Source organism: Meles meles, chromosome 9 (assembly GCF_922984935.1).
Source record: "Meles meles chromosome 9, mMelMel3.1 paternal haplotype, whole genome shotgun sequence".
Taxonomy (NCBI): Eukaryota; Metazoa; Chordata; class Mammalia; order Carnivora; family Mustelidae; genus Meles; species Meles meles.
The window spans coordinates 32655180-32679026 of NC_060074.1; the positions used below are offsets into that span (position 1 = coordinate 32655180).

Here is a 23847-nt window from a genome sequence, read left to right on the forward strand (position 1 = left end):
AAAACCCCTTTTAAAAAAAAGTGCATAGCGTATACAGGTAAACTCAAATTCAACAGTGAGCATTTTATCTTAACAGATGTATACTTGTGGCCCTTTAATTCCGAAGGAGACAACTGCTCTGACACAAACACTGTATAAATACAGACTTCATTTTAGTGTTCAAATTACAAAAAGAATAAAACAATTTAGTATTGGGGGTAACTGAAAATAAACTTTATATAACTTTATATTAGCATGTACTGAGCAAAAGTTCTTCCACAGATTTATCCCTGTAGCCATTCCCACTGACAAAATATAAAATGTTTTTTACCTTCCAGATATCCAAATAAAACACAGATATTTTAAGACATGATACTACTAAAGTAATATAAAAGTAAGCACATAAATGGAGTGAAAAGTGAAACTAACAACTGATGATCTACTATGTGGTAGGTACTTAGCACCTATTATTCTATCTATAATCTTAATTTTCAAGACAATCATGTAAAATGGGTTTAACATCCCTATAAAATAGGATAGGAAAAATAAGATGGAGAAACAAAGGCTCAGAAAGATTTTGTCTAGAGTCAAGCCAACTGGCTAGAGCTAACTGTAATTAATTATATAGTTAGTAAGTTATAAAAGCAGAATTTGACCAGTATCACCTAGCTCTAAAACACATGTTCTTTCTACTAAACACTGGAAATCTCAGTCTCTAAAGGATTTAGAAGAGAAAGTCTCTGAAGGACTTAGATGAAAACAAGTAATATAAGAACAAACTTATCAATAGATATATACCTACTTAATGTTAGTCAAAGATATACATTCTTGAAATGGTTTCGATAGGACACATATTTCAGTATTCTCAAGTGTTTTATTTTTGAAGTCCTTAAACTAAAGTCTCTAGCCATCAACACTGTAATTCATAGAAAGTGTTCGGAGTGAAACTTCTGACTGAGAGAAATAACTGTTCTTGCCATATAACATTTCTTAGTGCCTACTACAGTCAAGGCACACGGCTCTGGGTACTCCTGGAGGGATACAGTCAAAGCCAGCACAGGGTCTACACAGACTATACTCTCAACAATTAATTTCTGAATAAATGAATAAAGCCTGGAAAAGGAGGTAACTATTAAACAAGATCAGGCCCAGCCAGTGGGTCACATTCTAAGTCATCACAAGAACTCACTGATACAGGAAAGGGAGTTCTATCCCACTGTCACTCTCTATCATTTCCATTTGCAAGAATAAAGAAATCTGGTATCTAAATGTTCTAACTGAAGGTGTAAGAATAAAGATTAATATTAAAACCAGGCAGGCATAAAACCTCAATAAACCAACCACATGCATAAACTCAAATGAGGGGCTTGATTTCTCCGTAGAACACACACACGCTCACATATACAGGCATACTCCCTGAAGGGAAAAAAATGAAATGAAACAGAACTAAATTATCCCTTTCATATTACTGACTTGCTCCTGGGTATCTTTGCCATGTGGTACCCATTTGTTGGTGTCACATGCTTCTACTTTAACACACAGACATGTATTCAAACTACTTTGTTCCATTTTTGCTGGGAAAGAAGAGCCCAACAGTAATGCCAGCATTCAGACAGCTTAGCAACATAAACTGAAGCTTTATTTTGGTAACCTTGTGCCTTGGAATACTTCTTTCCTGATCTCTAAACTATATAAAACTTACCTTTCTGATAAGAGGAGCAACATCTGGTTTAAAGACTTAGAATTTAGAACAAGTTGAGTGATTCTGATAATTAAAATGATGAGCTTAGAGTAAAAAATACAGGACTTAAATATACTCAAGTCAAGAAAGGTTTCAGGATGTTTGTATAACACACACACAAATGACCTGTGTATTTTTGGATTCGATTCTGCAATATTTTTAAGAAAACCCACAGATTTTTAGGGCCTGGTACTAAATCCACTGTAAGAATTAAGCTATTTAGGCTGCCCTTCCTACTCCCACCACTGACTGGCCATTTTTTCTACATTTCCCAAGCGTTACCGCTCCCTCTAGACTTGCTTCTTCCCATCTCACTAAGATACTCTCCTTGCTGTAGCCGAACTGAATTAAAGGAGGAAATAATCACATATTCACCCACTCCTCCTTGGAGAAACTGCTAGGTATAGTAAAATTCTCATTTCCTTATATTTTGCACTGAGGGACTATATTACATCACCGGAAGTTCACTCACTGCATGCCACAAAGTAAGAACTATTTAAATTTCATGCCAAAACAAGGGTTTGTTGGAAATGCCTCAGTGCTTTATAACTCGGTTAACAGACCTCTTGTGTCATACCATCAAACAATTCTGCTTTTTAAATGGGCCTGCCAAGTATGTCAGCCTAAATTACCAATGTATTTCGCAGACTTCAAAGTACTGCCCGGAGAGGCTGATCTAAACCACCCAAGGGGGGCAGGGGGGTGGGTGGGGTGGACTGGCTACAATTCCATAAGCTGAAAGAACATGCCAAATGACTTTTTTTTTTAAAGAGGAGGAAAAAAAGAATGGTACGTGATGTTCCTCAGTGAAGTAAAACTACTGTCTACAACTCAAATTTTTCAAATGGGCTCCTGGTATAGGGTCCCTTTCACCAAAGTACCAATGATAAGAAACAAATTAAGGGTGTAAGGTTATGTTACAGGACTGCCTGGAAAAGGGCAGAGTCTTTGAGAAAATGACTCTATATCTATTCTCATATTCACCTGAAGGCCCAAATAATAGATGCTAGGAGAAAGCCTACTGAAAAACCAAGAAGGCTTTCAAAGTAATCAGTGGCTGACAGGGAGCACAAAATTAGTAATCCAGCCAAGACTGAGAAAATAAAATGAAGCACCCTGATTTTAATTCCATCCAATACATTTCTTTAACATTAGTACCCAAGAGACTATAGCTAGCATGGTAAATTTTTCGTATCTCCTGAAGAATTTCACTGTAATATTAAATGATTCACAAAAGCTACCAAGAATCCTGTGAAGACACACACACCTTAAAAACTATCTAATGTGTGAAAGAGGAATCTTTACACACTGGTGGCAGGGCTGCAAGTTTGTTTAAAAAAATCCTTTTTGGAAGAGAATTTAAGACAGCAACCATTTAATATGCTTACCTATGGACTGACCAATTCTATTTCTACAAAATACAAATTAGTAAGGGTACAGGATATTCATTACAATAGACACGTTAGCAAAAACCTGGTAGCAATCTAAAAATTCAAAATAGTCTGAATTATTATATAGTCCTACAATGGAATATTATATAACCACTAAAAAGAATTAGATGGACAGAATGTAGTCATAGGGAAAAGGTAAAACATAGGACAGGTAAAGCATAATTCCATTTGTGTAAACACTAGAAAGTATTTTTTGTAAAGATTTTATTTATTAGAGAGCAAGCGCAGAAATGGTGGGGGAGGGACAGAGGAAGAGGGAAAAGCAGACTCCCCACTGAGCAGGGAGCCCAGCATGGGGCTCCATCCCAGGACCCCGGGATCGTGACCTCAGCCAAAGGCAGATGCTTAACCAACTGAGCCACCCAGGTGCCCCAATACTGGAAAGTATTTATCTGTATCTATGGCTAGACAGAAAAATCGACAACATATGGACAACATATGCAAAGAAAGTATCTGGCAATTTACTGTAAGAGCAGGATTAGGGAGAAGTTGGATACATGAATTTTTTTTTCTAATGTGAAAAGAACAGAATTGCTCTTAATATATATCTATGAAAGCCCTTAAAGGTGGTACAAATTTTATGAACATAAAACTTAAGAACAATTTTCCTTAAAATTTCTGTGTAACACCGAAGTACAGATTTTTTTTTTTTTTTTAAGGTAAGGCTGAAAGCCAAGAAATTAATATGGGGGGAAAAAATCTATGACCTTCTCAGTGTATGAAGGAAAAAGTTATAACCTTATGGGTTGGCTTTTAGTTAACATAAACCTGGAATAGATTTTTATCTATTAAAAAAATACGGTATGCAATGCATGACAGAGCATATTATACTCACGTTTGCAGATTTTAACTATGTGGAACCAAATGTACTAAAATAACTTTCCATATTAAAAATGATGTTATTTACAGTTAAGACGCCATCATATAGGAGAATGATGCTATCAAGTATTGTTAATGTCAATGTTCCCTACACCCATATTTTTTGAGTTATTAATTGGAAATTCTACATGCCAAAAATATGAAGTAGTAAAATTAAATTAATCCAGACTGATGACATAAGCTCTCTTCAGAAAACTGCATTCCACATGTGGATGCTAGATAATCTTCCATTATTTGATGGCTACAGAATTAGTGGGCAATTTCTCAGAGCTTAAGTATTTCTCAAGCTCATAATGAAAATGCTTATTATTAAGCTCTTTATCAAGCAAAGAATTACAGAAAAACTATAAAGACCTGGCCCCCATATTCAGTAGGTTACAATATAGAACAGATTCATGAATGGTACAGAGAGCAAACTGGAAGAACAAACCAAATCATATAGCAGTAACTTATTTATGTTCTATGCAGCCATGGTGGCCCAAGGAGGAAAAAGGAACAAGAATCTTATATATTGTGATTAACATTAAAAGAGGATCTGAAATTCCACATTCAAACAAGTCAGGGTAAAAAGCTGATCATTGTGATTTAGAAAAGCTATAGAAAAGGGCACCTGGGTGACTCCAGTTGGTTAAGTGTCTGACTCTTGATTTCGGCTCAGGTCATGATCTCAGGTTCTTGGGACTGAGCCCCACAATGGGTTCTGTGCTCAGTAGGGAGTCTGCTAAAGATTCTCTCCCTCTCCTTCTGCACCTACCCCTGCTCACACCTCTGGGCCCTTCCGACCTCCCCGTTTCCCACTCACAAATCAGAAAAGCTTCAGGAAGTATATGAAATTTTAGAAACTAGTAGAATAATCTGGGGGTGGGCAGCGAAAATGCAGTTGTTACCAGGACTGCAGCAACACTCTCGAGAAAGCGGGAATGGTCTGAGCAAGAAGTGAAGGCTTGGAGTGAGCATACATCCTATGGCAAGTGAGGTAGCTGGAGCCAAGGGCCTGTAGTGGTCAAGGTCCTGTAGCCTACTTCATCTACTATAATAACAAAACCCAAAAGTCTCTCAGTGCCTAGTTCAAACTAAAGTACATGGTGATTTGATTTTCAAGATTCTCTATAGATACATGACAGATTAACAACCGGATGACTGTATCATGCTAAATCTAACCGACCCTGTACCCTTTACAAAGCCAAACTAAGTCATCTTTCTTAAGCTGTGGTTCCCTTTAAACTCAGACTCAACACGGTGATGTGTTTTCTCCTGCCATCTCAGTGAGCTTCTAGGCATGCTGGCAGCCTCAGGAACCATAATGGAATAAACTGTGATGGCAGAATTCAATGTGCTTTTAATAAAAAGCTGGAATGTTGGACTTTGCAAAATATAGTTGCTTTTCTGGGCACAAAGATTAGCAGTTTACAAGTAGGTACTTTGCTCCCCTACAGTAATTTACTATTTTGTTTATAGTTTAGTTAGTCTTGCCATCGAAGTAGGAACAACTGAAACCAATCAAGAACTCACACAGCAGCCTGACTTGATAGCTCCAGGGCCGCTTCTACTGACTTCCGCCATAAAGCTGAAAATGTACCCCACAGCAGAGTCTGCATTTAACTTCTCGTTCCAAAGACACATGCCACTCTGCCCAAAAGGGATAAATCAACTTAGCTGGTGGAGTCATGACTAATTTTTAACAAGGCGGCAGTAACTTTGGATCTTACAGCTCAATAAATGCAGTGATTGGCTCAGCCTTAAAGAACTGGAATGTGCGGGACTCCAAGTGGAAGTTTTACAATCCGAGAAGTGTGCCTGACTTAGTCACTAGACAGGCAGATGGACTGACAGTCTCACAACATGGACAGTCAGTCAAAAAGTCCACAAGAGCAAAGGAAACTGTCCAATGAGGTCAAGCATGAAAACAGGGGCCAGTGGACTTTCACTTACTTACAGGAATTTAAGTCAAACACAATTTGTGGGAGGCACACTGAAATCCAGCATATATTCCTTTTTCATTTCCACAGTGGAAGATACATTTGCCTACACAAAACTGACAGGAGGCTGAGAGTCAGAGTTTTCCTTAATGTTAGAAAACGACTCAGTGGCAACTCTCACTCCTTCTCTGCGCTCTCAGGGCCCCTCGTACGCTCCTTTGGAGTACTACCTATAAAAACCTGCTCACCAGTCTCCCTCCCTCAAGACTGGAAACTCTCTCATAGTCCAAGCAGACCACAGCAAAGAAAAGGAATTCAAAAAGACTTTTCTCCCAGTGCAATGAATGAGACTGTCTTGCTCACTGTTGCCACACCATCTTTGCCCCTTCTGAAACAGTCCTTTGGGTATGGCCCCCACTAATGAAAATCTAGGATTTATACACTACTGGAAAATTCCTCTATCATTTCACTTTTAATGGACTACATTTTTCTTTTTCAAAACAGTTTGAATATTTAGGAGGAAATGGCTAATATAAATACAACAGAAAAATGCTGACTGGCTTGAAAGGCAGTAAAAATATTTGTGCTCAATTCACTGAAGAGAAGTGGGTGATAAATTACTGAAAACACAGCATTCCCTAAAAAAAAAATTTCTTAAAAACAACCCCCCCCAAAACTCACAAAAAACAAACAAACAAAAAAACAAAAACACATTCCTACTTTTAAGTAAATTGCCCCATCAGTACATTGTGGTTTTCATAACTTAAAAAAGATAGTGCACAACAAAAGAAAAGCCAATTAAATCAAATTAAGGATAAAAATGAGCCCCAAGTGCCTCATTTTTAGTGTCAGCAAGGTGACATTAACCTTTTAATAGCCAAAAGTCTCTAAGTCACTCTCACAGAAAATTACCATAAACCAAGATGCGATGTATCTGGCCTTAGGGACTCCAACAGTAAGAGCAGACACCAAACAGTGTTTATTATGTGGCTCAAACTTTTAAAACAAAATTGCATTTAATCCTTACCAAAAATCTAGTAAGTGCTATGATCATCCCCATTGCAACAGATGAGAAAACAGCACAGACAGATTACATAAATTGTCCAAAGTTCAGCAGCTCATAAGTGGCAGAACCTGACTCAAAACCAAGTAGTCTGGCTATACAATCTCAAATCCATGTGCTATGCTGCCTTTCCCATAGAACCCTCTATGTATACCAAATGACAAGTAGGGAGTCTGCCTGAACATATGGACAATAATCCTTTAGAAAAGCTACTTGTTAGGACATAAAGTCCAGGCCTACCTAAAGAGAAAAGTCACTCGGAAGCAAACTTATGTTTTCAAGATGGTAAACTTATTGAGCACACTTACCTCTTCTCATTCCTCAAATCCCATTAATGGCATAGAAAATTTTGAAGAAAACCGTAATTCCAAGACAACAGGCAGAAGTAGTATCAGATAAAAAATGTTCCCACAGGGAAAACTACAGAATAGTCACAACTAAACCCCCAAATAAGAGTGGTCTGCTACAGAGATGAAAACTATTCTTTCTGATGAAACAAAGTGCAGCAGAAATCCTAATCTGAGTTAAAAAGTATACGGACTGGGTTTCTGGGGTTATCACCAGGGTGACTTATTAAATGATGGCCTACAGCCTAGCCCTATACAATAGCTCGCTCTCAACAGCCGAGGTTATCTCCTATCATGGGCCTTGGGGCACAGTGGAGTCTATGTCTGGGCCTTCCCGAAAGACACATGAAAGAAAAAACAGTGAAGCGATCCATACCAAGGACTACAATACAGTCAAGTGCTCCACGGTTACAGTGAAAATTGCCCATGGCAATCGTGGGGAACCCCAGCTTGTTCCTCACTCTCCAGACTCTGAGCTGCTCGCTCGCAAGCAAGCCCAGCCCTGCAGAGCCCTGTAGGGAGTCCTTACCATGAGGGAGGAAGCCTACTGCTGATATAGTATTATAAAACTTCTGAGGAAACTTTATACCTAAAAACACCTGCAAACTGAAAGTGAGGGGACAGTGAACTATTTATCATGCTAATGGACATCACAAAAGCAAGATGGAGTAGCCATACCTACACCAACTGGATTTTAAATCATTTTAAATATAAAGAGTATAATGAGAGACGAAGAAGGGCGCTATATCATAATAGAGGGGTCTGTCCAACAAGAAGATCTAACAAGTATTTATGCCCTCAAATTGGGAACACCCAAATATATAAGACTTTTGAGGAAACTTAGTATAATTAACCTAAACCTAATCCTATATTTATAAATATGTTTGATCACCAAGAATCAAAACCTACAATTCAAAGACCTAAAATGAAAGGAAAGAAGTCAAAGTTCACAGAAAAAATCTGACATTAAAATCATAACAAATTCTGGGACGCCTGGGTGGCTCAGTTGGTTGAGCGGCTGCCTTCGGCTCAGGTCGTGATCCTAGCGTCCTGGGATGGAGTCCCATATCGGGCTCCTTGCTCAGCAGGGAGCCTGCTTCTCCCTCTGCCTCTGCCTACCTCTCTGCCTACTTGTGATCTTTCTCTCTCTGTCTCTCTCTCTCTCTCTGACAAATAAATAAATAAAATATTTAAAAAAATAAAATAAAATAAAATCATAACAAATTCTTAGGTATCTGTACCAGTGAAGGATTTGAGGCACAAGAACTACAGAACTACTTACAGCTGGCACTGAAAATGTTTTCCAATTCCTGCCAGATTGACCACCCAAAGAAAATTCTACATAGACTGGTATTAAAATAAACTTTTATTCTCTAAGGATATATGCACAGAGACCAAATTCTGGCCCTAGCTCTAAGTCCAAAATTTATGCAGCCCTTGGGAAAATTACTACTTTTCTGTCTCAGTTCTTCTACAAATTAAATAGGGACAATATTTTTTGGTCCAATCTGCCTCAAGGAGAGAGATTAACAATCATAAGAGAAAAGGTATATTTTTAAAAAATTTTTTAAAGTACAAAGCACCATACAGATGCAAGGTGATGCTGTTAATTGAAAACAAGGCTGCATAGTGGAGAGCAGATGGAATCCAGCTTTGGCTGCAAAGTTTGCTATGGAAGGTCCACATACAGTCAACGGGCAAGCCTATGGTATCTATTTCCTAAGACAGTTTGATTTACAGTCAATAGTTCTTGACGGCTCTGGGTCATCAGAATAATGCCGTATTATCCTCTTCAGGAATAACTAAGGAAAAGAACTTTGCTGTTGTCGAGTGATTCAGGAGCACGTACTCAGTTTTACAGTCTGGAGTGAAACTCCTGAATAAACATGGTTAGGACTGAAACTGTTCCCTGATTCTCAGGGAACAAGAGAAATACTGTCAGCAATTCAGTCATTTCATGGTCCTGCTACCAAGAAAGGACCCCATATGCAGCTCCAAAAAGACTGTGTCAGTCTGAAGACAGAAGTTTGAGTAAGACAGACATCCTTGGCAATCAGGTTTAAGTACTACCTAAATATGTTCACCAAATAACCTCCGAGTTCCATATGGTGGACCGGGCTACTTGCTATACTAATAAGTCCAGCCTATTCTTGAGGCAAAAACTGGTCAAACAAATGACTAATACAAGAATGACAAATAGCTAATGCTAAACTAGAGTGACAACAAAAAGTACCTTAAAATGATATGCACATAAATCACAAGATTAAAAAAAAATGTTTCACTGTACTTTTCAAGCTGAGGTTTTAACAGGGTTCTTCATAAATGTCAAGTTCTTTAAGATTTGCTTTCTACTAAAAGAAATAAAAGCAACCAAATATCTGAAGGTCTTGATTGGATGGATTTCTATCAATCAATCATGAAAACTAAATTTATTAAACAATTAGGAAAGTTTGATGTTTGATGATAGCTGGATGTTTGATGATAAAATAGTGTTGGGTTATTTTTTAAAAACAAAAGTGGTATCTTTTATCTTTTAGATATATATATCTTTTGGAAATACATACTGTTTGCTGGAGAAATGGCAGGATGTCTAGGAATCACATCAAACTAACATGGGGGAGTGCCATGTGCTGATAACTGCTGAAGGTGGGTGCTGGATTCACAGGGGTGGTTATACTGCCCAACTTTATAGAGAGCTGAGGTTCTCATAATAAAATGCTTTAAGTGTACAAGCAAAGGTGACTTGTTCTTACCTCTGCTAGAATCTTTTACTACGATGTCAGAGATTTCAAACAGTTTCAGAGGAAGGGGCATCTTCCGATTCGCAGCTATAGTCTTTAGGAGGCCAGGAAGAAGGGTAGTGCGTGCCACCTACAGGAGAAGACATGAAACTGAAATGACCAAAAAAATAACCCAAACAGACTTGGTTATAAGACAAGGCCAAAAGAACTCGACAGCTTCACAGCAGTAAGACGTTTCTGTAAAATGCAATGAGTAAATGTCCAAATCATTTTTAATTATCAATTCCAAGACAAAAAACTGAAAATATCCTGGCTCCCAAACTTACCTAATGAAAAAATCATAAAGTCTGATCAAAAACTGAGAAGTATAAATACAATGCCTATATCTAGGGTTGGTTATTATCATTTTTAAAATTAAAGTTAGCTTTACGATTACAAATATGTAAATTTTGATATCCTGCTTTATTTTATAAAGTAACTGAAGGAGATTACAAGAAATTCAAGTATTTAAATGAGATTAAATATGAGCTAATCAAATTCTTAAAAACCAAGACTAGGGAAAATGTAAATGAAATTACAATATCACAATGAGAAAACAGAACACAAATATGTAAGCAATAAAAAAATTATGCAGCTGCTATGGGCAAGCTGTGACCGTAGTTTCCAGCTTAGTGGCCAAAGAAATAAAAACAAACATGCTAGTTCTAAAAATAAACAAAAAGATAAAAAACAACAACTTCCCTACTTCTATCTCAAATTTCTCATTCTAAGCTATATGAGATAGGTTAGCTGTCAACACCCTATTCCCAGAAGTTTTAAGAGCAGTGATAGGGCACCACCCCTTAAGATCCTGGGCTCGCAGCAGACACCAGCATCACTACCCTTCGCCCAGACTACTGCAGGAGCTTAAGCTGGTTTCTCTGCTTCCACTCCTGCCGCCTTATGGCCTGCTCTCCACACACAGTGATGATCTAAGGCCTACATCAGATCATGACATTCCCCTGCTCAAAAATCTAATAGGTTTCCGTCAAATTTTGAATAAAATCATGCCCTGCATGGGGTCCTATCTGAATCTGGCCTCGGCCTCCTCTCCACACTCCATGCCTGCCGCTCCCTCTGGTTTACTGGGGTTCAGCCACACTCCCCAAGCAGTTCCATCTCAAGCTCCCATGCCTCCCTCCTTCCTCGACCACATACATTCTTCCTCTGGGTTCACATATAGCTGTCTTTCTTCAGGTCTCTGTTCAAAAGGTCCCCACAGAGGCCTGCCCTGACTACCCTGGCTAAAACAGCAGCCCCTCCTAGATCCTACAGGCATAACAGGAAACCCCTATGAAGACTTGCTTGTACAATGTGTATTGCGAGAAAGAGAAAACCTTTCCAAATACGTTCACTCTGCCACCTGCTGCTGGTAGTCTTCAACTCCCTGCTTTTTAAATATCTCTTACTTTCACAACTGGAGAGCAAGTACACAAACCACTCATAGAAATAAAAGTACAATGTTAAAAGAAAGCTTAAGTTACTGGAATATAAACAAGCTACCTTTGTAAAAAACCTTTCCCTAGTGCTTTCTTTTTTTTTTTTTTTTTTCCATTTTATAGATCAGCCTTATTTGCTTGTTTAAAAACTCAGAGCAATACAAAAAATGAAACCTGAATCCAATCAAGCTTCTAGATCTACATGCCAATTTACTAGAATGTATCTAACAAAATCCTAACTGTGTGAACTCTGTAAGACAAATGACCCAATTTGTTCAATGCAGAAAGTAAAAGGAAGAGACAGAGACATGGACAGGGGGACAATCTGTAGATTAAAAGAGACATAAGGGGGCACCTGGGTGGCTTAGCCATTAACCAGCTGCCTTTGGCTCAGGTCATGATCCTGGGGTCCTGGGACTGAGACCCGCCTCAGGCTCCTTGCTCAACAGGAAGCCTGCTTCTCCCTCTCCCAGACCCCCTGCTTGTGTTCCCTCTCTCGCTACATCTCTCTCTCAAATAAATAAACAAATCTTTTTAAAAAAATAAGAGACATAAGAAACATTATCAACTTTGACTTGGGATTCAGATGAAGTTCATGAAAACTATTAAAAAAATTGAGACAATTAAGAAAATTTCAACAACTGAACATTTAAAAATATTAAGGAATACTATTGCTAATTTGGGGGAACGTGATAATATTCTGTAATTTTGTTTATAAAATCTACATGTTTACTGACATTTTTCTTTTTACCCATTCTCTAACATATCTAGTTAGAAAACAGCCCCAAATTAAGAATTATCCAAGAGAAAGAATAGACTTAAACAATAAACTGGGTCACAAGCCCAGAAACAACTTTATATTTAAACAAACAGAACTCTGTTAGTTACTTTAGTAATGGGAGGAACTATCTACTGGTAAAGCAGGAGTAAAATATAGAATCTGTCCAGTCTAAAAGATGGACTCATCTAATGTGTTTTATGCAGAAATACAGATTCTGAAAGTGAGCTAATCCACAGCTATTTATAGTGTTATTTAATGTGTTTCTGATTTTCCTTCTACTTAGTAAAATAGAGAAAACAGGATGTAAACCCTACAGAACATTACCATATCTTAAGAAATCTATCAAGCTTGATAAATGAAACTCGGAGAAAAAGGAAAATTTGGAATAAAAGCAAATAAAAATCCAGTAAGATTTACTGAAAAATCCCTCTACCCAAATGAATTGGAGTGTCTCTCATTGAAAAGAACAGGGCGTCTTTTAAGAGCAGTAGGAAAGTGAGTGGACCTTGTCACAATCCTTCCAAATGGCGTAAGAATTCTTTAAAGTTCTTACACTGAATACAGAGAAACAATCTGTGTACTTGATGAGTATTATTACCAGTTAGTTCTTTAAATAGCAAGTGAGCCCTAATTACCATGTTAGTGGTACAGATTAAATCTAACTTTAAAAAATCCAAATTTTAACATTTTTAGAACTTAAAAAATTTTTAGAACTTGAGATCCCCTCCCCTACTTTCAGAGATATGAAAATCAAGATTCACAGAAGCATACAAATCAAAACCACAATGAGATACCACCGCACACCATTCAGAATGGCTAAAATTAACAAGTCAGGATATGACAGATGCTGGAGAGGATGCAGAGAAAGGGGAACCCTCCTACACTGTTGGTGGGAATGCAAGCTGGTGCAACCACTCTGGAAAACAGCATGGAGGTTCCTCAAAGTGTTGAAAATAGAGCTACCTTACAACCTAGCAATTGCACTACTGGGTATTTACCCTAAAGATACAAACGCAGTGACCCGAAGGGGCACATGCACCCAAATGTTTATAGCAGCAATGTCCACAATAGCCAAACTATGGAAAGAACCTAGATGTCCATTAAGACATAATTAAGAAATAAATCTTAATTAAGAAATTAAATCTTAATTTAATTAAGAAATTAAATCTTGCCATTTGCAACAACGTGGATGGAACTAGAGGGTATTATGCTTAGCGAAATAAGTCAATCGGAGAAAGACAACTATCATATGATCTCCCTGATATGAGGAAGTAGAGATGCAACATGGGGGAGTTGAGGGGTAGGAAAAGAATAAATGAAACAAGATGGAATTGGGAGGGAGACAAACCATAAGAGACTCTTAATGTCACAAAACAAACTGAGGGCTGCTGGGAGGAGGAGGGTAGGGAGAGGGCAGTGGAGTTATGGACATTGGGGAGGGTATGTGCTATGGTGAGTGCTGTGAAGTCTGTAAACCTGGAGATTCACAGACCTGTACCCCTGGGGCTAATAATACATTATATGTTTATAAAAAAATTAAAAAAAAAATTCACAGAAACTAACTCAAGTCACAAAAGTTCATATATTATAATAGCATTAACTTTCTTGAAAGCATTTCCTCCCAATTCTAAGATTCCCCTTGATTCTAAGCGAGGGTTAAAGAAAATCATGAAGAATTGCATATGCAAGAAAAACAGAACGAGAGCTGACCATTAAGAGAGAGATGGTCTAAGTTATTAATAAAGATATTATAGGGGCACGTGGGTAGGAGGCAGTGGTTTAAAGCCTCTGCCTTTGGATCAGGTCATGATCTCAGGGTCCTGGGATCGAGCCCCGCATCAGCTCTCTGCTTAGCAGGGAGCCTACACCCCCCCCCACCTGCCTCTCTGCCTACTTGTGATCTTTGTCAAATTAATAAATAAAATCTTTTTAAAAAAAGATATTATAAACTATAAAAACAACATGTTGAAGTAATTTCCTATTCTAATAATGTAAATCACTTACCATTTACTAAGACAGTATTCTCTCCCTTTTTTTTTTTAAAGATTTTATTTATTTATTTGACAGAGAGAGAGACAGCTAGAGAGGGAACACAAGCAGGGGGAGTGGGAGAGGGAGAAGCAGGCTTCCTGCTGAGCAGGGAGCCTGACAGGGCTGCCTTGGGTAGCTTAGTCGTAAAGCGTCTGCCACCCAAGGCACGCCCTAAGACAGTATTCTCACTGAAATATTCTTGAACCCTATGTGAAACTGCCACTGAACTATAGGATTACCATGAAAAAAAATGGAGGCAGCACAGTCAAGAACTGATGTTAACTACTACTTTTAAAGTGAATGAATTAATGGTGGTACTGGGAACAGTTGCTAACTCATTTATTACAGAATGGGTAGAAAAGATCAAATCTGAAAACAGTATTAAAGTCAACTGATTTGAAGTGAATGAAATGGAAAGTTTAGACAAGACTGGGCAAGCAAAGCAAGCAAAAATACAACTGTAGGCCAATCAAGAAAAGACTAAAAAGTGTTAAGAATTTGTCAACAAGAGGCACCTGGATGGCGCAGTCAGTTAAACATCTGACCCCTGGTTTCCGCTCAGGTCATGACCCTCGGATTCTGAGATCGAGCCCCAGTCAGGCTCCCTGCTCAGCAGGGAGTCTGCTTGTCCCTCTGACTCTGCCCCTACCCCAATTCTTGCTCTTTCTCACTTGCACACCCATACTCACTAGTAAAAAGTCTTTTTTTTTAATTTTAAAAATTAAAAAAGGGACATCTGAGTGGCTCAGTGGGTTAAAGCCTCTGCCTTCGGCTCAGGTCATGACCCCAGGGTCCTGGGATCGAGCCCCACATCGGGCTCTCTGCTCTGCAGGGAGCCTGCTTCTCCCTCTCTCTCTCTGCCTGCCTCTCTGCCTACTTGTGATCTCTGTCTGTCAAATAAATAAAATCTTAAAAAAAAATTTTTTAATAAATTTTTAAAAACTCTCTGCCCCTTCCCCACATGCTCTGATATCTTTAAGATCTTAAAAAAAAAATTCATCAACACTTATGTATGAACCAACTATAATCTTATCCAAGAAGAGATTTTTAATAAGTTCTAAGATTTTGTCATCTTAAGTATAACTTATGTACTGCCTCTCAGTATTTACCCAAATTCTTACCTACTTAAAATTCTCACCTGAAATTCAGCTGTTTTGGGATTACTTATGTGGACTGCCTTTGTTGCAGAGATGTCTAAACCAAGTTTATCAGCAATATCTTCTTGGGAACACTAAAAAGTATATGCAAAATAAAGAAAAACAATGACTAAATTTAATATACAATGTATTTAATGCTGTTAAGTCAACTTACAGTCTCATAGCAATGTAGGTTCTCTATGTAAAGAGGTTAAAAATAATAACTACATCAACTAATTAGGGCCACAGCAAATACAATTTAACATTAACAGTTCTCTTACAAGTTCTATCTATGATACAGAGCAAAGTTTTTCCCATGTTGATGGTGGTATAACTGTATTTGGGCCCTTCCTAAGCTAGTCTCCCATTTTCCTTACCAGTCTAGTTTCTTACAGTTAACTATACATTCCCTGAATCTTATACTCTTCCTTACGTTCACCAGAAATGTCTCAGGGTGCCTGGGTGGCTCAATGGGTTAAGCATCTCCATTCAGCACAGGTCATGATCCTAGGGTCCTAGGATCAGGCCCTGTGTTGGGCTCTCTGCTCAGCAGGAGTCTGCTTCTCCCTCTCCCTGCCACTCTTCCTGGCTGTAACTGACTGAGCCTCCCAGGTGCCCCAAAGAAAATCTGGGAGGGGACAGGGGAGGAAGGAAGGAATATCCTCCCCTCCCTACCTGCTCTCATCCCCCAAGGCTCTACTTAAATGACAGCTCTACACTTCCATAAAAATATTCCGAATGACTTCTGTCAATTCACTCTCCCCCACCTTGGTGTTCCTATGGCTTTGATTACCATTGTAATCCCTGCTAAATCCATACTGACTTGTGGTAGAACAGTAAGACTAAGAGCAGAACTCAAGTGGCCTGAATTCTGCCCAACATTCTTTCTACTTGACCATTTAATTTCTGTGCATAGGTGCTTGATAAAGCTCTGAGCAGTAAATTCCTAAGCACTCTCGCTCCGAAAAGAAAAAAATACCTGTTGTACTCACAAACAGGATGACTGACAGAAGTTATGAAAATAAAACTAGTAGATCCATCACATCTAATAAACGATTAACAAAGTAACTCAAATAAAGTACCTGCCACAAACTAAGTGCTCAAGAAAATATTAACAATGATGATTAATAAATACTAAGAATTATCACATATATTAATGCTAACTGTTGCAAAGGAGTTAAAACAAAATGAAAACTGATAGGGCGCCTGGGTGGCTCAGTGGGTTAAAGCCTCTGCCTTCGGCTCAGGTCGGGATCGAGCCCCATGTCAGGCTCCTCTGCTCTGTGGGGAGCCTGCTTTCCCCCCACCCTCTTTGCCTGCCTCTCTGCCTACTTGTGAGCTCTGTCAAATAAATATATAAAATCTTTAAAAAAAAAATGAAAACTGATGTACCATCAGATTACTGAAAAATTTTCCAACATTACGTCACGTTGCCTACTGCACTATTTTACAAAGTGGCCTTCGAGGACTAGTCTGCATTTTGTAGAGAGACACACACATACACAGGTTTAGATTTTAGGTCAATGCCAGCTCTAATGACTCTTGCCATGCTCTCTTGGGAAGGATACTAAAGTCACATCCAGGCAGAGCACAAAAGAGCTCCCTGATCTGCCACAGCTGTAGAGGCGGAGAATGGTGGCAGGCACGCTGGAAATAACCAGATTTTTCTCCTCAGAATGAGGAGTTTTTTAACAAGATATAATGTGATTAATTAGGAAATGCAATTTAAATGATGCAATCAACTCTCAAACAGAAGTAGTACTGTGTGTGTAGAAGAAAGGTTGTTCCGCAAACACGTGGCAGTGGAGGTATCTGAGTGGCCTTGTACTTCATCATGACAATAAAAGGTAAGGGACAGATATTAGAAGCAGTTCGAAATCAAGGCAACCTGAAGTGGCAGTAGCTAGTAAAAAATTTGAGTATTTTTTTCAATGTTAATGTGTTTAAAGTATTAGAAAAATATAATAAGTAAATGAAGCCCATTGATTTTTATGAATATTCTTGTACTAAGGCTAAAGTAGATATTTAGTTTTAAAAGTGAGTTAATTTAGGGGTGCCTGGGTGGCTCAGTGGGTTAAGGCCTCTGCCTTCAGCTCAGGTCATGGACCCAGGGTCCTGGGATGGAGCCCCACATTGAGCTCTCTGCTCAGTGGGGAGCCTGCTTCCCTTCCTCTCTCTCTGCCTGCTGCTCTGCCTACTTGTGATCTCTGTCAAATAAATAAATAAAATCTTTAAAAAAAAAGTGAGTTAATTTAAAATATTACAACTAGTATGCAGACAGTAAAAATCATAATGATGAAAACAATTACTTGCATTTGGAAAAATCAAGGGCTAGGTTTTAGAAAAGGCTGTTTCATGCAAAACTAGATACAGGGCACAGAGATACTTAGGTTTGCTAATTAAGTCACATAAATACCTCTGACACTGAAACTCCTGTAAGAAAACTGTCATTACATATTTGAAGCTCTAACACCTCATTCCTTTCCCCCCGCCCAGTGACAATGTGTGTTGAACTGACGGGACAGTTGAACAGACTGTTTCTGGCACCCCTAGTGGACAGTACAATCACGGGCCCAAGGTGCACATAGGCCTGGGCTGGAATCCCGCCCCACAGCCGACTGGCTGTATGGAATGGGACAAGTTACCTAAATTACCTGCTGTGTAAGACAGAAACACCTACTTCAGAGCACTGCACAGAGAGGGAATCACACGCAGAAAGGCCTGGACACAGGATAAATTCCCTGCAGAGCAGCCCTAGTCTGGCAGAGTATGCGCTCCCCTGAGACACATGGGACTACCCACAGTTACAGGCTTGAAACTCACTACTTTTACAAAAGGGCAGGGAAATACACAGGCCTAAGTCTGAACCGCAGTTAGTTCTTGGGAGGAAAACAGGGTTGGAATCTGAGGGGAAATGGGAACAGTCATGGTTCACTCTACATTGTTCTTTCTGTACAGGTTGAATCCTTTCAGATCAATCTATGTCACTTAATTTTTAAAAACGAAATATATTCTCAATGCTTTTTTTTGTATTTCATTGATGTTCATGACTGTATAAGTATATGCATAGATGAATGACCTATACTATAAACTGAGCATACACAGGCCGAGACAACAGAAAAGCAATGCTCTAAAAGCCAAAAGGCCAGGATTCTGGTCCTGGTTCTCCTGCTGTCTGTGTACACTTCATTAGGTACTTATCCTATTGACTTCAGGCTTCTTCACCTGTACAGTGCCTGGCATACAACAGATGCTCTGTAAATGCGGAATAAAGGACTCCTGAGTCAAAAAAAAAAAAAAAAGGACAATGCTAAGCTAGAAAATCTGTAAGGTTCCTTCTGAGGTTAGCATCCTGTGAATGACAAATGCTCAATAAAGGGAGAGAGGCGGGGCGCCTGGGTGGCTCAGTGGGTTAAAGCCTCTGCCTTTCGCTCAGGTCATGATCCCAGGGTCCTGGGATCGAGCCCCGCATCGGGCTCTCTGCTTGGCAGGGAGCCTGCTTCCTCCTCTCTGTCTCTGCCTGCCTCTCTCCCTACTTGTGATTTCTATCTGTCAAATAAATAAATAAAATCTTTAAAAAAAATAAATAAATAAATAAATAAATAAAATAAATAAAGGGAGAGAGGCTGCCTCTCCATTCTGACGACCCTCTCCCCCACCAAACTGGTAGTAATTAACCCCCACGACTGAGCTCTCTGTGACTAGGAGATGGAGAAGTCTTTCTGGAGTTGAGCTGGGGGGAGAAAATGAAGTCATTTTGTTTTTGTTTGGTTTTGGTTTTCCCTCTCCATCATTAACCTGACACCTGCTTGAAGACTCCAGAACTATTAAGTGTAGGCACCACACAAATGCTCAGCAAGAGAAGAGGAAACTATAAACGGCACAGACTTTTTATTCTTTTCAAATGGTCAATCTGGTGGGGGAAGGGCATTTCCTTCTATTTTGTAATAAAATTCATTTCCTAATTCAGGCCTTTTATGTTAGCTTTCCAACTCAAAGCAAATGATGTGAACATGTTCAAAGAAAAAGTTCAATGTGGAATAGTCCACAAATCCTTAACTAAGGCGGCATCTAGTGGGCACAGATACAACCAAATTAAGACTAAACGTTCCAACTTAATCAATTTGATTATGAAATTTGTTGTGAATTCAACCCTCAACACTTCCATAAAGGTACAAAATACACTGTTATGTGTCATTTAGGACTTTTGTCCTTCAAGATTTTCTGTGACTTAAAAAAAAACTTTTTACTAGACTGTACAATCTTAAGTAAAAAAAAAAAAGGTTATTCTTCTAGAACTCAGAAATTTTAGCAGTCTAGACTTTATAAATTCATGTAAGGAATCAGAGTACAATACTTCAGAGATTCAGTGTCAACAATCAGCTGCAGAGACGGAACAGGAGACACACCAGGGCAAAGGTAAGTGCTTCCGTGAATCCAGCAGCTGCCATGTCATGTCTTAGGAGTTCTGTGAGCTTATTAAGAGGAAACTGAAAAAAAAAAAAAAAAGATAGTTAACTTTACTCCACTTCAGTAAAATTTCCTACAAGAAAAGGTTTATACAGAACAGGTCATAAAAAAGCAAGCCCCCTTCCATCCTTACTAATACTACTAGTACCACCACTTCACCGCCCACCCCTGCCCCACTACCCCAATACTCCTACACACATGCACTAACCCCCCACTTCACCTCTCCCACAACGAACTTCTGCCTACAGGCCAGGTTGAAAAAATGAATCTCCCAGTTCAAAAGTCAGAAGAGCTCCAAACTCAAAACCTGTCTTTCTTCAAATACTAGTCATCACAGGTTTTAAACTTACTCTAATCCACTGGGCATCTGTTTTATATCCCCCAAATGCCTCTCATAGCACAGCATGTCCAAATACTACTTAATTCCTATGTGCTGTTTTTCTCAAAGCCTTCCTGGCATTCAATAATCAGTTTCTAACAACAAGGAATATTTATTTAAGGGTACAATCTTACTTGATTAGCTATGGTGTAGGTTTTTGGGAGCGTCATCTGAATGTTGTTATATCCATAGGCAATAGCTGCATCTTCTACAATATCACATGCATGGATAACGTCAGCTCTGGTCGGAGGGATTTCAATCTCAATCTGATTCCCATCACCTATTACTTCTGACTTTAAATACATCCTGGTTAGAAGCTTGGCAATATTTTCTGGAGTTTCTCTGAAATAGGATGTACATTCCATAAACGTCACTGGATTACTTAAAATGCCCTCATATTTTGTTTTAAAATATTCCATTATCTGAAATATCACCTTCCTTTCGGGATTCCATGAGACACCAGACAGCCTAACAGACGATTTATTATCATTTACTCACTCTGAAAAGATACCAAAACCCTCTCTAAGCATAAGCATTCTTTCAGGAAAAATTAAAGTCTTGTGGGTACTTCATTCTTGAATTCTGTCCAACAGTAAACAAATGTTTTCAAAGCATACCTGATTCCAACTTTTTTGTTAATTAGATCAGCTCTCACTATCTCCTTTCGGTAAGCCAGTTCCTTTAAAGAGAAAAAGTTTGAGAAGCTTAAGTGAGTCCCTGTCAGCTACAGCGTTAGGCTCTAACTTTACCTCGTCTCGTTGTGGCAGTTTCACTGCCCTCCCAAAAAACGGCTGTTAGAGAGAGACACTGAAAATAAACGTAATATTTCAAAACATTACGGAGCAGTAAATCTGCTACAACAGGCTCATAACTGAACATTCTACTTGCTAGACAACTGGAACTGCTCAGAAATAGAAAATGCCCAACACTTTTCTCTCAGATGGCCAATCACCATTCTCTGCAGTAAAAGCCTGGTGCATTATATCATTTCTAAGATGCTTATAAATCCTAGGATTTGCAGTCTCCTCACAAGCAAGCAGGTGTTTATGACCAAGAAAGAAAAATTCAAATATCACCATTCAAGTATCTCCATGTACTATCAACTATCACCAGTATATTATTATACGAAGCCCAAGTATTACGAAGAAATTCCTTTCTTGTCATTTATCCAGGTGGGGGAACACCACCAGGCCCCCAGTCTGCTCCAGGAGATGGCAGGACTGGGAGCACCTCATATATTGGTACTCTCCTTCAAACAGTATATAGCTTTACCCGTGAGGTAGGAACAAACATGTAAAAAACCCAGACTTTTGAGCACCTTTGCAAACAATCTATGAATGTTTCTTATCATTATATTACTCTCAAAGGTGTATCTACCACTGGCAAGAAGGCTATAAATCTAAAAATCTGATTGGACTCAAGTAAGTACAGACCAGAGCCTTGCCATTCAAAATGCAACTCTCAGGCAGAAGTATCATCATCACCCAAGTACCTCTTAGAAACGCAGGCTCTAGGCAGGGCCTCTAGAGCTGGTAGCAGTGACACTGGACTTACTGAATCCGGAACTAAAGGTTATTAAGATCCTGAGGCGACGTGACTGCACATTAGGGTTCAGGAAGTGCAAAACTAGCTAATGAAAAAAAAAAGCTAATGATTGCAACAGAAACAAACCTTTACTGAGCAGTTAACATGAAATAAACACTTTCAAGATAATCTTAACCCTCGCAACAAATACTATTAGATTCCTTATCAGTGAAGAAAAAACAGTAGTAGATGAGTAACTATTCTCAGGTCCCAGTAATGATAAGCTGCTGGGCCCTGGTGCTTACAAAAATGCTTGTCAGATAATAAACACTCCATATGCAGTTAAAGAGTAAATGCATAAAGTAACAAATGAACAAATTAATGCATTAGCAAGTTCAGGCAGCCTAATTCCAAAGCTCACACCATTAACCATTCCTCTCTGACTACCTTCCACTTCTCTCCTCTGGTCCTCCTATTCCAAAGTCCACTCTTTTATATGAAATAACAGAAGACTAGGAAAGAACTATCCAAGTACTTAGAAAAATAAACTATTTCATGTGAGGAAGAATCAGTTGCTCAGAGGATCATTCTCTTCTGGGAGGAAATCTGAGAAGAGCTGTTCTACTCTACGTTCAGAAGAAAACAGATTAGCAAATGAACACTGACACAATACTCCTTTTCAGAAACCCCACCATTTCAGATTTATGAAAGCTCTTTATAATGCAAACGATTTCAAGGAACTATCTACATGAGAAAAGTGAACCAAACTTTAAGATATCTTTTTCCTCCCCAAAGTACATATTTCACTTCTATTAATACTTGACAATTCTTCATACTAAAAAGAAAAAAACTTTTCTCAAATCAGACATCATTTTAAAATACAGTAAAAAGCTATCTCTGGCTAATCCCAGCTACTACTGTGGTATAGATGACCGCATTCTTCCCTTCCCTGCTGCACCCAAGGCCTTACAATGAGGTACCTCAGGTCCTCAAATTGGGAAATGGGAGTCTATTTCGTCCTTCTTTGAATCAAGCAAAGTGACTGACCGAGGCCAACAGGACACCATGCTTAAAAAGACTTAAGCACTGGACTTGCTCTTGTGCTGTTGGGAATCCTGCAACTACCACCATGTAACAAAGACCAAGCTAGCCTGCTGGATGATGACAGACACTTGACCTGGTAACTCTAAGGGTAAGCCGACTTGTGAGTGAAGCTATCTATCCCAGGTCACCTAGATGCTAGTTTACCAACTGGCTGATCACACAGAAGCAAGCCCAAGAGAGGTTAGCCAAGCCACCCAGACCAGAACTACCCAGCTGACCAACAGAAGCATGATAAGCAAATCACTGCTGTTTTAAGTCACTAAGTCTGGGGGTATCAGTCTATTACATAACAAAAGCTAACAAGCACTACAAATTTTTTTAAAACGGAGACTGTCTATAATTTCAATTAAGTTTTCTACAGCTATACACTTGTTTTGAATTATAACCAATATTCTAGAATAAAGTATGATGCTAAATGCTCATGTTTTCAGAAAGGGGAAGGTTTTGATCTTGGCAGGTTTTATCTACTTTAAAAACTATTTAAAAGAGTAGAAATAGGGGGCGCCTGGGTGGCTCACGGGGAAAGCCTCTGCCTTCGGCTCAGGTCGTGATCCCAGGGTCCTGGGATCGAGCCCCACACTGGGCTCTCTGCTCAGCGGGAAGCCTGCTTCCCCCTCTCTCTCTCTGCCTGCCTCTCTGCCTACTTGTGATCTCTGTCAAATAAATAAACAAAATCTTTAAAAAAAAAAAAAAAAGAGTAGAAACTATTCCAGGCTATGATTCACTTTTTACGCAATAGAGAACAGTGAAAAAAATCTAAAGAGCTAAATAAATGACCTCACTTCATTTACAACTAAATGATTAATACAATCATATGCTGGAAC

At 38.9% G+C, this 23847-nt stretch overlaps 1 protein-coding gene across 2 annotated transcripts in view; it reads right to left on the reverse strand.

The window, feature by feature from the left end:
- Positions 1 to 23847, reverse strand: part of FARSB (phenylalanyl-tRNA synthetase subunit beta) — a 72563-nt gene that overhangs the window by 24887 nt on the left and 23829 nt on the right. For both annotated transcript variants that reach the window (XM_046018876.1, XM_046018877.1), the window contains 5 exons: positions 21013 to 21074; positions 20530 to 20737; positions 19956 to 20036; positions 15549 to 15641; positions 10133 to 10250 (listed from right to left, as the gene is read on the reverse strand). In XM_046018876.1, coding sequence (XP_045874832.1) covers positions 10133 to 10250; positions 15549 to 15641; positions 19956 to 20036; positions 20530 to 20737; positions 21013 to 21074 — 562 coding nt within the window. The remainder of the gene's footprint in view (positions 1 to 10132; positions 10251 to 15548; positions 15642 to 19955; positions 20037 to 20529; positions 20738 to 21012; positions 21075 to 23847) is intronic.